At 52.0% G+C, this 15,671-nt stretch overlaps 1 protein-coding gene across 2 annotated transcripts in view; it reads right to left on the bottom strand.

Annotated features, from left to right (window-relative positions):
- Positions 1–2,510: 2,510 nt before the first annotated feature.
- The window catches only part of TSPEAR (thrombospondin type laminin G domain and EAR repeats), an 88,196-nt gene continuing 75,035 nt past the window's right edge, over positions 2,511–15,671 (bottom strand). For both annotated transcript variants that reach the window (XM_074964135.1, XM_074964137.1), the window contains 4 exons: positions 14,234–14,463; positions 10,362–10,549; positions 6,340–6,441; positions 2,511–4,915 (listed from right to left, as the gene is read on the bottom strand). In XM_074964135.1, coding sequence (XP_074820236.1) covers positions 4,762–4,915; positions 6,340–6,441; positions 10,362–10,549; positions 14,234–14,463 — 674 coding nt within the window. In that variant the 3' untranslated portion in view covers positions 2,511–4,761. The remainder of the gene's footprint in view (positions 4,916–6,339; positions 6,442–10,361; positions 10,550–14,233; positions 14,464–15,671) is intronic.

Raw genomic sequence — 15,671 nt, 5'->3', positions numbered from 1 at the left:
GCCACTCAATTTTGGCCCAGCTGCCCCGAGTGGCCGGCCAAATTTCCAGCTCTGGTCAGGGGCCAAGGAGGGGACCTCAGCCCTCTACCCCCCCTCCCTTGTTACACCCCTGCCTCGATAACAATTTAGCTAGTGCACATTCTGGGCAACCCATCTTCAGGACCCACAGCGTCTAATTGCACTAGACATCTAAAACCTGGAGTCAGACAAATTGCTAGTTGCAGACATAGCCACTTATCACAGTCGTAGTTTACATGTAGCAATGAAATAGCCCCATGCGGTGCTACGACCCAGGAGGTGGGAAAATAACCAATGGAAAACTAAGGAAAAACATGTCTGAGCTTTCTTTTACGGTCTGAGCAAGGCAAAAATGTCAGGCTTTTCTGGTGAGCCGAACCCAAACCGTTCCCTTGGATTCAATTTGCATCTGCTAATTTAATTGTCTCGTCCCCGTGGCAGGATTGTAAAATACAGTCTGCCCATTTGTCAGGGTCGGGAAGGGAAGATGAAATATAACCAGGGCACTGAGCTTTGGCGCCAGTTGAAATGGCTGCATGAGTTGTTCTCGGACGGTAATTGGAGGTGGGGGAAGGACGCCCGGGGAGTGTGCTGTGGAGAGCAGCGGGCGATGGGTACAGTGGACAGCACGTTTTCAGGACAGGCCTTTCTCAGCTGGAGCATTTGAAATGTTATCCTCTTCAGCTGGCTGGAAAGCACTGCTCTAAACCAGACATTACTGCTTAGGAAAGCCTGACTCAGCCACTCGGTGACACAGCCTGTGGGAGCCAGCCTCTCCCAATGTCCTGGACTCCACCCTGGCCATCTCTGCTCTCCTCCCTTTCCCAGGCGATACGGACATAGTTGAGGGAGGGACACAGCTCAGGAACTGAACCGGAGCAATCCCTCTCCTCACGTGGTAACCCTTAGGAGACTGGAGTTTCCAGGCAGAGAAGAATTCAAAGGCGCAGACTGGGGAGATATCCCAGCTCTGTCAGTGGGTGCCCGACCCCTGGGAAGAGGACAGGGTAGGATTATAGTCTAAGGCCATGTCTACACTACAGCCTCTAAGCACAGCTATGGTGCTGCAGCTGTGCTGTTATAGCACCCTAGACTTGTGCTATCCCCAGCCATGCAGTTACTCCACCTCTCCGGGACGCGGTAACTAGGTCAGTGGAAGAATCCTTCCATCAACTGAGCTGCGTCTACACCAGCGGCTAGGTCACCGTAACTACCGCGCACCACGTTTCACTGCCCTGCGCGCTGTGGCTAGGTTGATCTTATTTCTAAACGTAGCCCAGGTCTAGGCAGGAGAGGGGGGAACCAGCCGCTGGCTGGGTTGGCTGCCCAGACGTAACCCTGCCAAGAGCCCCCCAGCCTCAGCCAGCTGAAATAGCCCTGCAGTCTGGGGTGCTGGGTGCTGGCTGGGGCCACAGGAGAAGTGTTTGTACTTGTGATGTGAGCGAGGCCGGGGCAGGTTCTCTGCGCTGAAAGCCACGTTCACCTCCCCACTGTGCCCCAACAGTGTGAAATACATGCTCCAGTTTAGATTCCAAAGCGGGCAGCTAAGGGGAAGGCTGGGTTTGGCTGTGAAGCACAAATGGGTTTTTCCTCAGTCTTTGTCTGTTGCCTTCTGCCTGTGCACTGGAGACCCAGGAGCTGGCCCAGCCCCTTCTGCCCATGCACTAGGGGCCCTGGGGCCAGCACAGCCCCTTCTGCCCATGCACTAGCAGTCTGGGGGCCCGGCCCAGACCCTTCTGCCCACGCACTAGCGGTCCGGGGGGCCCTTCTTATTTAATCTTGCCCCATCTTTTCTGCAGTATTTGTCCCCTCCTCAGGACTCCTTCATCAGAATCTCTGTACCTGGTGCTCCCATCTCTCTAGGGGAATCCCCCCCCCCCGGAGCATGCTGGGGCTCCCCCAGAAGCACTCCCCAATGTGGGGGAGTACATTGGTCTTATGTTCATACAGGGCTTCTTCCCAAATCATCCCCAAGTGGTTCCATGCAGCCCCACCTGGAGGAAATGGGCCGGCTGTTTCAGAGCACCTAGTGCCAATGCCCGGTGGTGGGTCGTTGGAGTGCAGCTTCTTTCCCCTCTAGCTCACACCCCAATTGTCTCCCCATGCTCCCCTCACATGCCCCTGCCGCCCGCACATCCCCTCTCCCAGTGCTCAGCCTCCCAGAGCTGCTGGTTGGTGCACCCGGGGAGCCAGGGCGGGCAGGCTGGGGCTGTGATTAATAATGGCGATAACTCCGTGCATGCTCAGCGTTCAAAGGGGGCTCTGTCTCTGAGCCTATGGATTGGTAGGCCTCTGGTTGGTTAAGTCCGGGAGGTCCTGGATGATTGGTAAAAGGTAAATATAGTGCCCATATTTTTAAAAGGGAAGAAAGAGAACCCGGGGAACTACAGACCAGTCAGCCTCACTTCAGTCCCCAGCAAAATCATGGAGCAGGTCCTCAAGGAATCCATTTTGAAGCACTTGGAGGAGAGGAAGGTGATCAGGAACAGTCAACATGGATTCACCAAGGGCAAGTCATGCCTGACCAACCTGATTGCCTTCTATGATGAGATAACGGGCTCTGTGGATATGGGGAAAGCAGTGGACGTGATATATCTTGACTTTAGCAAACCTTTTGATACGGTCTCCCATAGTATTCTTGCCGGCAAGTTAAAAAAGTATGGATTGGATGAATGGACTATAAGGTGGATAGAAAGCTGGCTAGATTGTCTGGTTCAACGGATAATGATCAACAGCTCGATGTCTAGTTGGCAGCCAGTATCAAGCAGAGTGTCCCAGGGGTCGGTCCTGGGACTGGTTTGGTTAAACATCTTTATTAATGATCTGGATGATGGGATTAATTGCACCCGCAGCAAATTCGCAGATGACACTAAGCTGGGGGGAGAGGTAGATATGCTGGAGGGTAGGGATAGGGTCCAGCGTAACCTAGACAAATTGAAAGATTGGGCCAAAAGAAATCTGATGAGGTTCAACAAGGACAAGTGCAGAGTCCTGCACTTAGGATGGAAGAAGCCCATGCATCACTACAGGCTGGGGACTGACTGGCTAAGCAGCAGTTCTGCAGAAAAGGACCTGGGGATTACAGTGGATGAGAAGCTGGATATGAGTCAGCAGTTGTTGGCAAGGAGGCCAACGGCATATTGGGCTGTATTAGTAGGAGCGTTGCCAGCAGCTCAAGGGAAGTGATTATTCCCCTCTATTTGGCACTGGTGAGGCCACACCTGGAGTACTGCATCCAGTTTTGGTCCCCCCACTACAGAAGGGATGTGGACAAATTGGAGAGAGTCCAGCAGAGCGCAACGAAAATTATTAGGGGGCTGGGGCACATGTCTTATGAGGAGAGGCTGAGGGAACTGGGGTTATTTAGTCTGCAGAAGAGAAAAGTGAGGGGGCATTTGATAGCAGCCTTCAACTACCTGAAGGGGGGTTCCAAAGAGGATGGAGCTAGGCTGTTCTCAGTGGTGGCAGAAGACAGAACAAGGAGCAATGGTCTCAAGTTGCAGTGGGGGAGGTCTAGGTTGGATATTAGGAGCCACTATTTCACTAGGAGGGTGGTGAAGCCCTGGAATGGGTTACCTAGGGAGGTGGTGGAATCTCCATCCTTAGAGGTTTTTAAGGCCCGGCTTGACAAAGCCCTGGCTGGGATGATTTAGTTGGGGATTGGTCCTGCTTTGAGCAGGGGGTTGGACTAGATGACCTCCTGAGGTCTCTTCCAACCCTAATCTTCTATGATTCTAAGCAGAGGACCCCAAAGAAGGATGAGAGAAACAGGACAAAATTGCAACTGGAGCATTTTGCAACGTTCCCTCTGTGACTGACTGAATATCTTACTAAAACAATTAAACAGAGGCTTCCATGGGAAAATGACTTTGCCAGATTCGGCGGCGAGGGCCCAATGGCGCGAGGGTGATTTCCACCACCTGAGGATCTGCCTGCTACTCTAATGACTAAAATCCTTCTAAGTGCAAATCGCAGTGCAGCCGTAACTGTGGAACTGCCACCACTGTCTCTATCATTATAGGTAATAAATCATTACATCTCCATCTACTCAGTGTGCTTGTAAAATATACCTATTGATTTCTGCAAGATGAACCCATCACGTACAGGGAATAACTGGAAACAACTACAATAATGGGAGGAGGTTGGACAGACGCTGCATGCCTCCTCAGCATTACAGGCAGGCGGGCATGGAAACAAGAATCAATACACCTTGGAGGACACGGGCAGCATTACTGGAGGACATAACCATGCAAGGCTTGTGCATCAGACCAATCCAATGGAGGCTGGACACTCCTCAGAGCTGGTGTTCTCACCCGCTGGGGTCTACTGCAGAGTGATCTAGAGGATGGCTGCCTAGGATGGGTTTGAATGTAGGACTAGATTGTGCCCTCAGACCATCTCCCCTGCTGCATGTTATCCGTGGAGCTCAGAACGGCACCAGCCTGACGGCCGCCAGCTGGCTCAAGCCGTACCTGGGCTTGCACGGTGCCCCGGCCAGCTCCTGGATGAAGGAATGGGATAGGTGCCATAGAACCACGTTCCCCCATCTGTCCAGGTCCTGCGCAGAGCACAGCTCAACCAACCCCAGGGATTTGGCGCTGAGGCTTCAGACTTTCCCAGCATTCCTGAGTTGGCGTATTTCCTGCAGGGGGATAATTCTAGCCTGGGCAGAGCTGGACAAGTCACTTCTTTGCCTGGGTTTGTCCCGCTCCTGGCAGTAAATGGACATCACTGAATATCTGATCAGACGGTTTTCAGCTTCAGCACCTTGGAGAGTGGTTCCCTGGCACTGGAGTAGATGAGGTAGGAGCCCGCTGTTGTGTGAAACGCTTCCCAGTCTCGACAGCCAAACGTCGGAAGACGATGAACCGCTACGAAGCCTTCATACCCTTGCCACCTGCAGCGCAGAGGATACGCGTTAATACCCATAGCATGGGCTTGCATCTCCACTGGGCACCTCCCCACGCTAGTGACTCTGACGGGCTGTCTACGCTGCAGTCAGCGGTGGGACTGCAGCAGGTGTAGATGCACCCAAGCTAGCTCTGCCCTAGCTAGCTCCAATGACAGCAGCAGCAAAGCCGCTGCAGCATGGGCCGAGCGAGCTCGATCAAAGCTAGCTCAGGTATGTCCGCGTGTGCTGCAGTCACACCTCTGAGTGCCGCGTAGACAGACCCTTGCTAGTTCAAACTGACAGAAACGCTGTCCCACAAAGATGCATTGGCCCCTCCCAGCCCCCATTACTCCACTGCATACTTCCTTATCTGGAAGGGCTGTGACTGGAACAGAACTAGAGGAAGATCCTGCTGCTCGAGGCCTGGTGCTGTATTAGACCTCTCCTGTCAGGGATGTTTTGTGCAGAAGCAGACACTGAATTCATTCCCAGTCTGAACAGCTTCATACCTCTGCCCCCCTCCAGACGATGAGGCACTGGTGACTGGTCATGAAATACTGAACCTTTTCCCTCTAGGCTGGTGGTTGAAAAATTGCCCAGTAGTGGCCTAGAATGGTCACCTGATGGCTGGGTAGGGTGGCCTATGTGAAATGGATTTGGTGGCCTCAGTCCAGGCCCTAGTGACCAGGGTCAGCACCACCCCACAGGTCACTGAGAGCAGGTGGGCAGGCTCAGCAAAGGTCAACCGGCAGCCCAGCCATGGAGACTCTCGCCCTGGTGGTGGCACCTCCCAGTCAGGATTGCAGGGGGGCAGCACGCAGAGCTCACAGGGCTGCTGCCCACACAGCACCGGTCCCCAGCCCGACAGAGGCCTGCAGGACGCTCGCTCGGGTGCACGTTAACCAGCTCTGCATCCACCAGGAAAAGCCTGAGGGGAAAGGCCTCTTCATGGTCCCCCCTCTAGTCGCTGCCTGTGGGCACTGAACCCAACACATCCATTGGCCACCAGGGAGCAGTGGAAGGCGCAGTCTCACTCCTTCTCTCCCTGACTCCTCCTTCAGGCCCACTGCCTTCTTTTGCTGCTTTTGGCTGAAATGGCCCAGTTCTGCATGGGTTAGAAAGAAGCTCGCTTTGCACGAGGGCCCATTCAGAGGTATGGATCTGCAATCAGGTAGCAAGAGTAGAAGGAAAGGGTGGAATAATCTCCCCTGTACATTTCTTGCTTGCTCTGCTTCTGGGCCACCTGGCCCCACGCAGAGCAGCCCAGATCCTGAGGAGGCAGAGCAGGGTGAAGGGACGAAGTGAATCACTCGAGCCTTCTGAGCCGTCTCTGCTTGCATTTCCTCTGGCCCTTGACTGCAGACAATTGACGGTGCCTCTCCAACTGCCTGTGGCTCTAAGATGGGGCCGCACCATTCGGGCATTGTTACCTGTATATAATACTGTTCACAGAGAAGGTGAATCCATCAAAGGAGTTTGCTACCACCAGAAAATAATCTTCTCCCACTGAAAAGAACTCCCAGTCCAGAGCACTGTGATAGGGAGCAAGCATACAGACGGGTCATTAGAACCATCCCTAGAGAGGCTCACCAGGTCCCTTCGGGGCACCAGCCGCCATCCAGCCCAGGGCAGCACAGAGACACAAAGCTGTTACCGTCTGCTGGCCATTCCCTGGGCTTTGTGATGAGTTGGTGGCTCCAGTCCAGATCCTAGTGTCTCCGGGAGAGAGGCCATGACCGCAACTGGCATGGAGTGGATGTGGCAGCAGGAAGGGATGATGGGCATAAAGTACCCCCCTCCCAACAGGTATGGTCTCCCCAGGTCAGGGTGGAGGCACATTGGTGGGACAGTTTGCTGGGCCACTGCCCACAAGGCACTTGTTTTGTGGATAAACAGTTGCTAATTCAGCCCTTTCCACAAGCACTTCAGTCATAGCAAGCCTGGCCTCTGGTAACAGTGGCCGGTCCATATGTGGGCATGAGGTATACATGCCACAGAGTCACGTCAGCCCTGGCCAGGTGAAGGCCAGCATACCAAGCCTTGCAAACACAGACAGTGTGGGTCATTGCTGTGGCTGTACTGTGACATCTCGCACCACAAGAGGTTAGGAGTTAAATGGGTGATAACACCTTACCTCCTTTCAGCATGGTCAAATTGCACTGTGGTGTCCAGACCCAGAGGCACTGATACAGGGAATGATTAGGGATCACAGCCAAGCTTTCCATTTGAGATATGCTTGCTGCTAAATTCAGAGCCACACATGACTGGGCTGGGCACTGAGGAGGACAGAACTGGGCCTGTATGCTGTATACAGAAGAGGCAAGATCACCCCTCCCTTAAAAGTGACTTACAAAAACTATATCAGTCTGCAGTTATTTCCACGTAGAGGCAGGTTTTCCCCAAGCTGCCTTCAGTTATAATACATTTTGAAAAGAATCTTTTCAACAATTGATCCTCACGGATTTTAGTTCCTGACTATCATGTTCCAGAATGAGCTACCATTCAGCAAATTCCCAGTGTGGGTCAGCGGAGAGGGAATAGGGTAAGTCAGTTATTTTTTGTCAAGCTCCACATTTCTCAGCCAAGGTCCAGACTCCAGAGAAACATTTTTCACACCGCAGTAACAATACTATGTAAATAACAAGATTTCAGGGTCCGTTCAAAAGCAGCTGGCGGCCTGGATTTGGCCTGCGGGCTGCCTATTGATTAACCCTGGGACAGGGCATGGGTGGGACACAGCAGGCATTGCTGGTGCTTGCTATCAGGCCTGATTTTACGAAGTGCTGAGCAGCCCTGACGATGACGCCACTAAGCTTGCTGCCTCCATTTCCTTCCCTGTAAAGCGGGCTGAAGTCCTAAGCTGAGTGGCTTGAATCTGGTGGCTGAAAACAGCCAGACTGGCACTATTTGTTATTGCCACGCTTGAAGCTCCACCCGCAGTGGGATTGGCTGGCAGAGATTTCATGGGGCACCTCTCCGCGTGTCCTGCAGACAGCTCCAAAGAAGATGACCTGAGTGCTTTGCTCTGGGGAATGGAGTAGGCCACTGCTCGCACACAGGCCAAAGCACCAAGGACTCACCCACTTGCCTTTTCCGGAACGGCTGCTGGTTGTGAGAAGGAGCGGGAAACAGCCAGCTACGGCAGGGGGCCTGAAACACACGTCCTTGCTTTGGTCTCAGACAAAAGAGGCACGCTGCCCTTTGAGCAGCTGAGGTCATGTTGGGCTAGAACCCCATCCGAGCGGGCTGACAAACGATGGCCAAGTAGCTCACCTATGCCATGGTGCTGGTGCCACGGAAAGGCTGATTTCCCACAGGAGGAGGAGTTCAGTTAAAGACCTGCCAAGGTGCAGGTGACTCGCGGATGTTACGCCAATGCACAGGGCTGGCAGCACTCATGAGGGAGGGCTTGTCTGGGCTCAGTTTATTGTGGAGACTCTGACATGGAAGCAGATGGCTGAAGGAAGAGAAATCCTGCCTGGCCCAGGGCTCTTACATTGCCAGTCAGGCTTTATGATGTATCCATCCCCCTAGAGTCTGCACTCAGATCGAACGGGGAGAAGCCTCCTTTCTGCTGAGCTACAAACGGCCTCTCAACGCTCCCTTCTGTCCCCGGTCTCAGCACACACAAAGCTCCAGCGCCAGGCCTTGAGGCCACGTGATCCACAGCTTCCATTGGGATCGGCACTCTGAAATCTACCCACACCCTGCCAGCAGAAGGACCTGGGCCTCCCCACTAGCCTGGCCAGGAAGATCCACCTCAGCGCAGAGGAATGTGTGGAGCAGAGCGAAGTGCCTGTATCTGGATGGGCCCTGGGTAATCTGGATGGGCCCTGGGTATGGTGGGTCCCCACTGGGCACAGAGGGCCGGGGAAATGGACAGAGACAATGAAGGGGGTGTTTTCTTTTGTTCTCATCTGGCTTTGCTGGTGATACAGACTTTGTAACTGAGCTCTGCATAGGACACTGGGCCTGGTTCTCCTCTGCCTTGCACCTTGGGCAGCCTGTTACATGGTGCAAAGGGGACGTATAATGCAGCCACTGAAATCCAGTGTGGGGAGGGGAAAACTGGGTCCAAAGTGGGGGGGTTCCTCTAACCACCTTCTCCCAGTTCTATGCTAGTAGACCTGAGAGAGTAACTATCTAGATAGTTGTTCAACCTACTCTCCCAACTGCTAAACATCATATAACCCCTGTGGCCAGCTGTGTCCTCCTCTCACACAATGTGGTTCATTGAAACAGGATGGGAACAGACGCGTTGGTGGAACCTTCATTGACAAACACGGGACTCTCCTTCTTCTGAGCACCCCAGCCACCCCCAATCATCAGTCATGTGCCACACTCTCCCTCCTTTGCTTAAATGCCTCAATTTCCAAATCTGGGGCCTGATCCTTAGCTGGTGTAAATCAGCACAGCTATGAAGTTCATGGAAGTCGGCTGATTTAAGCTAGGTCAGGGTACGGGCCCTGGTGTTCCTACGTAGTGACTCCCTCTCGTCATGTTTCCCGAGGGGAGGGGAAGCATAATCATAGGTGTAATTTGGGGGGTCTCTGGGGCACGGTCCTCTCAAACAGGGGAGGCATGGAGGGGTCTCATGCCATTCCTTCCCCCCTATTTCTGTGAGTGCTCAGCTGCCCTGCAGGGCTTGTTCTGCTCAGCCTGGGGGCCAGGGAGAGAAGGGGACTTTGTCATTGCCATCATTTCGGCTCTGGGAAGCAGATGGAGCAGGACTGAGTGAGCAGCTTTCCCTGGGTCCTAGTGCCCACCTGTTTTCTCTATAGCCATGAGTGCCCCTTGGGGGCGGGGGGGGGGGGGAACAGAGCAAGGGGGGTGTGGTGAGGAGAAGAGACAGTGGGGAAGGGAAGTTGGCTGGGGCAGGGGGAAGAGAAGGGGAGAGGAAGAGGGAGGGGATGGGGAAGAAAAGGGGATACAGGAATGGACGGGGGAAGTAGGAGCCCAGCATGGGGCGTTCCCTGGGCAGCAGCAGCCCCAGCAGGGAGGCAATTGCAGCAGCAGTAGAGCAGGGACATCACTGCAGCAGCCGGTGCTGGAGTGGCTGCCAGCAGCAGCTGGGGCTCCCCCGTTATGCCCTTCTGTCCCCCCCCAGCACCAGCTGCCCAGGTACAACTGTAGGCGGGGGGAGAGAGCCAGTGAACCAAGGGGACTGGCTTCAGCGTGCACGTGTGGGTGCTTGCATGTGCATGGGTGCGCTTCCCCCCCCACCCCCAATATAGCAGTCAAACTATGCCTATGAGTGCAATTCCTGGCAGATGCAGGTATTATGTGAATCCCTGGGTTAAATTCTCTGCCCTGGGCTATGCAGGAGGTCCCGGTCCCTTCTGGTCTGAAAAATCTACAAATGTCTGACTCTGTGATCACTGGAAAGGACGTTAAATCGGGAGCTCTCTGGGACCCAGTACAGATATTTTTGCACTGAAAAGAGAGTTGGTACCTGTAGGTGAGAAGATCCTGAAACTTGACAAACATCTGTGCCGTGATGTTTAGCTCATAGATGGAGGAGTTGATGGCGTAGTAGTTGTTCGGCACTACGGTTGCACTGTCATAACTGTGACTGTTAGCCACAGCGAGGAAGATTCTGTCTCCAATGCGGAAGACCTCCCAGTCGGCAGCACCAAAAGTCTAGAATGAAACGAAAAAGTGAACCTGGGTAACATATCTTTAGATTTTAGTCAGGTTTTTCACACCGTCCTACATGACATTCTCATAAACAAACCAGGGAAATGGGGTCTAGATGAAACGACCATAACGTGGATGCCCAACTAGTTGAAAGACCATACTCAGGGAGTAGTTTTCAATGGTTTGCTGTGGAGGGTGTGCCTAGTGGGGTCCTGCAGGGGCCAATCCTGCATCCAGTATTAGTCAATATTTTCATTAATGTCTCGGATAATGGACTGGAGAGTGTGCTTATAAAATTTGCAGATGACACTGAGCTGGAAGGGGTTGCAAGCGCTCTGTAGGACAGAATTCAAATTCAAAATGACCTTGCCAAATTGGAGAATTGGTCTGAAATCAGCAAGATGGAATTCAATAAAGACAAGTGCATAAATTCAATAAAGACTTTGCTTTGGAAGGAAAGATCAAATGCACAACTCCAAAATGGGGAGTAACTGGCCAGGTGGTAGTATTGCTGAAAAGGACTTGGGGGTGATAGTGGATCACAAATGGAATATGAGTTAACAATGGATGCAGTTGCAAAAAAGACTAATATCATTCTGGGGTGTATTAGCACAAGTGTCATATGTAGGATCCAGGAGATAATTGTCCTGCTCTACTTGTCACTGGTGAGGCCCCAGCGGGATACTGTGTCCTGTTCTGGGTGCCACACTTAAGGAAAGATGTGGACAATTGGAGAGAGTCCAGAGGAGTGCAACAAAAATGATAAAAAGTTTAGAAAACCTGAATATGAAGAATGGCTATAAAAAAGTGGGCATGTTTAGTCTTAAGAAAAGACAGCTTAGGGGGAACCAGATAAAAGTCTTCAGATATGTTAAGGGTTGTTATAAAGAGGAAGGCAATCAATTGTTCTCTGTGGTCACTGAAGGCAGGACACGGAGTAATGGGCTTAATCTTCAGCAAGAGATTTAGATTAGATATTAGGAAAAACTTTCTAATTATAAGGGTAGTTAAGCTCTGGAATAGGCTTCCAAAGGAGAATGTGGAATCTCCATCCTTGGAGGTTTTTAAGAACAGGTTGGACAAACACCTGTGAAAGCTGGTCTAAGTTTACTTGGTCCTGCGACAATAAAAGGGACTGGACTTGGTGACTTCTTGAGGTCCCTTCCAGCCTGACATTTCCATAATTCAATGAATAAATTTTTGATGGAGGTCTCAAACCTATTACACAGGTGTGCGTAGGCCCGTTTTAGGCCACATTTCAGCAGAGCATTTAAGCACATGCTTTACTTCAAGCATGTGTTAAGTCCTTTTACAGTGCATACAGAACTTAAAGGGTACTTGGTTGAAGAGGGATGGTTTACTGAATCAAGGCCTGAGAAGGCTGTTGTATGGAAGGACCAAAGCATTGTACAGTGCATCACCTCTCATCCCCAGCAGCTTCACACTGTGATGCTATTATACATGTATCAGGAACAGATGTCATACACGCTGTTTCAGAGTTGGTGATCCAGAGGCTACAATTGTCACAAAATAATCTGAGCAAAGCTGTGAAAGAGAAGAGATTCTGGCAGCTCCAGGACAGGCTTTTGGGACACAGGTTCTCCTCCCCAACACTAGCACAGTCTCTAGGTGACAACCTCCCTGCAAAGTGAAACAGAGAGATAGGAAGCCCTACCTGTTAGAGTGACATGCTTAGGGAGATCAATGTCCAGGCAATTTGATGTTGAGGGCATACCTTGCTTAGCTCTAGTTCTGAACTTTCTGTTCCTTTTATTAGCTCCTGCTGCTTTAGGGAGGCTAGGGATTTTCACAAATCTTAAGGGTAAATTTTAAAATCAAATTGGGAGTTTGCAATTTCCCATTAAAAAGAAATCAAGCTCTCCAGACATGGAACAGCATCCAAGAAATGGGACTGAAATGCATCTCCGCCTTGTGAGAATGTAGCTGCCACATTTCACTGGTTGCAATTTGGAGCTTGTTAAATACTCCTCTGTGAAAGAAAGAACATACCCCAAGAGGGCAATCATGCCCTGCCAAAAACAACATCCACACAGGTACTGGCTGTTACGGCCTGAAGCAAGTCCTGCTGCTGGTAACTGGCGGAGAGCGGCAGCTTTCCGAATCCTCCAGTGGCTCTTTCTCATAGTGAAGTGTTCCAGTAAACCCAGAATTCCTCTCACAACACTCCTTGCCCCGGTCCTCTGGGGAACACAGGGCCTTAGAGGGCAGAGGTGTGTATGAAGAGAAGGGCAGAGAGACGGAGCCTAACAGTTCTGTAGGGATGTAGAGAGCACTACGCTGCTGTCTCAGCCAGGGCTGCTCTCTCCATCAGCCCACCGAGCCCCGCTGCTCTGCTGATTTGGAGAGTGGCCTGCAAAGTGACTTGGGAGATCTCCGCCCACCCAGCAATGTTTCCCCCCAGCAAGATAACACAGCAGGGGCTGTATAAGTCACTTTTTCTATATCCAGAGTGATCAGAAGTAGCTGTGGCGAGTTTGGGCTTGTTTGATGTTCACATGGTTTCTGCTGCATGTTTGAGTCAGCCCATGGCAGGATGCACTAGGAGCTGCTGTAAAGCTGTGAGGAAAGGCAGGCAGCATTCAAGGAGCTGCCCCCAGCTCTTCTCCTCAGCTTGTATGTTCGGGTCTCGGCCTGTGAGGGCATGGACATTGTCTTCCCAGCAGTCTCTAAAGTGCCTGGTACACGACTGGAACTGTACAGACAGCAAACACTAATATGTGCATTGATGAAAGCAGGTGTGTAATGGGGTTGGGGTTGACTCTGAGGTCATGTAGCCCCCCCGCCCCGCACTCTACTATTCCTCTTCTCTGCTGCCCCAAACCGGTTTGGCACCTTACCCAAGGGGGTACCTCCCAGCCACTGATGTCAGCTAGCAACACTGCCACTGCATACAAAAAAAAACTGAACTTGGCAAGTCTTTAGGAAAGAAAACCCCAGCAGTACCCCATGAGACTAGAGAACACTTCTCTCTACACTTATTATCTAGCATTGTCTCGAATCCCTGGAAGGCAGGAGACAGACTTCGGGCTATTACACTCAAGTAGCAAAAGACAAGAGAACAAAGCTGGGGAAGGGTGTACGTTTTGTGAGAAGGAAGAAGCTTGATTAGTTTTCTATATTGATTTTTGTCTTCAGTGGGCACAAAATAGGCTTCCACGAGTTCCGTGATCAAAGGAGACACTCTCAGCAGGTTTCACTTTTTTCACCAATTCACGCACAAAGAGAGAGGTTGTCGGTCTGTCCCCAGGCGATAAGCCATGGACCTCCTCCTACAGCTAGATCCCACTGGCCCTAGGAGCCGCACCTCCTCCTACAGCCAGATCCCACTGGCCCCAGGAGCCGCACCTCCTCCTACAGCCAGATCCCACTGGCTCCAGGAGCCGCACCTCCTCCTACAGCCAGATCCCACTGGCCCCAGGAGCCGCACCTCCTTCTACAGCCAGATCCCACCAGCCCCAGGAGCCGCACCTCCTCCTACAACCAGATCCCACTGGCCCCAGGAGCTGCACCTCCGCCTAGGGCCAGATCCCACTGGCCTCCATGAGCCATGCACCTCCTCATAGAGCCATATCCAGCTGGCCTCACTTAGCTGGGAAGTCCCATTAAACTCACTGGAACTACTCAGTGCGAAAGGGAAGTCAAATCTGACTAATAGCAACTTCTTACCAGGATTGACTGGAAGAGCTGAAAGGAGCCACCGAGCCAGATGTAGATGTGGGAGTCGATCTTTGTAGATGTGCCATTAAATGTGTTGGCCACGACTAGGAAAGAGTAAGGTCCAATGGTAAAAAATTCCCAGTCGTAGGCTCCAGAGGTAGGAATTGTCTGGTTGGCCTCGAAAAGCCCAGTCCTGGGGTTCCACCGATATATGACACTATTGATGTTGTGATTATCCCCTGGGAACGACAGAAAAAGAAGAGGGCGTTAGCAAACAGAATGCAGTTTGGTGATCAAAAGAAATGAGACAGTAACTTGACAGAGACTAGTGAAGGATCAGAGGAAATATACGAAAGGGGGGAAAGCAGCTAAGCTGTCTGTCCCTTAGGGACTAATTTCTTCCCAAGAAGCAAACGAGCAGATGCTACCAATTCAGTTCCTCTCTCAGCCAATGACAGCGTTAACCCAGCAAGGAAAACGAGGAGTAAGTAATACCTAAGTGGAAACCTCTCCTGGATATGTGGGGGCAATTCTAACAGTGCCTTGCAGCCCTCTGCCACTCAGTAGGGGTGCAGCTACCGAGTTTGGTGCTTGGGCACCACTGAAATGTTGCACTTCAAAGGGAATGTCCCAGCTACACCAGGCAGCTGGGGATGTGCCATTAACCCTGGAAAACTGCTGGGTGAGACTGGACCAGTCTTGCTTTCGAGAGACCTGAGGAAATATTGCACAGGATGGATCAACAGAAGGGACAATCATTTCCTCTCTGTGCGTGTACAGATATAGACACTACAGCGTAATCCTGCCTGTTCGCACACACACCCTGACTGGGCTCTACCAGCTCTTACATCTAAGGGTGAGGCTACGCTTTGGGTTGGGGTGTGATTGCCAGCTTGCAGAGACGTACTGTGTTAGTTCTCCCTGAGCTAGTGCACTGAAAATAGAACGCAGCCCTGGCAGCAGTAGCTGTGGGAAGGACTAACCACCCCACCTGTGTGCCCATCTGAGACCCTAGGCATGTACTTGGGGCAGCTAGACCGTCCTGCAGCTCATGCCAGGCTATGCCTATGCCATGGCACTCCCTAACTGCCTAAATAACTCCTTAGGGCTGAGGGCAGCCAGACATAACACAGAGCAGTCCTGAGTCTGCTCTGAGTCATGCCAGGGGCTAGACAAGCCCCATCCTCCTGATGCAAAGTTTGCTTAAAGTGACCTTTGGACTCAACTGTGCTGAGTACCTCTGGGCTGCAGCCATGGCGCTAGCCCCCTGCGAAAGCAAGAGAACTTCGTTCCCAAATACCAAACCTGGTTCCAAAGCCCGCCGTGCAGGAGAAAAAGTGAGAGGTGCTAGCGCTGTGACCAGGCATCGGGGGTGACACACAGGTGTGCGCAACGGAGAATGCTGTTTGGCCCAACTGGCTGGCTGCATTGCCAGCTTTCCCTTTCC

This window comes from Natator depressus, chromosome 9, assembly GCF_965152275.1.
Source record: "Natator depressus isolate rNatDep1 chromosome 9, rNatDep2.hap1, whole genome shotgun sequence".
NCBI classification, from domain to species: Eukaryota; Metazoa; Chordata; order Testudines; family Cheloniidae; genus Natator; species Natator depressus.
The sequence above is the reverse complement of the archived record's forward strand: the minus strand, read 5'-3'. Positions and strand labels throughout refer to the sequence as shown.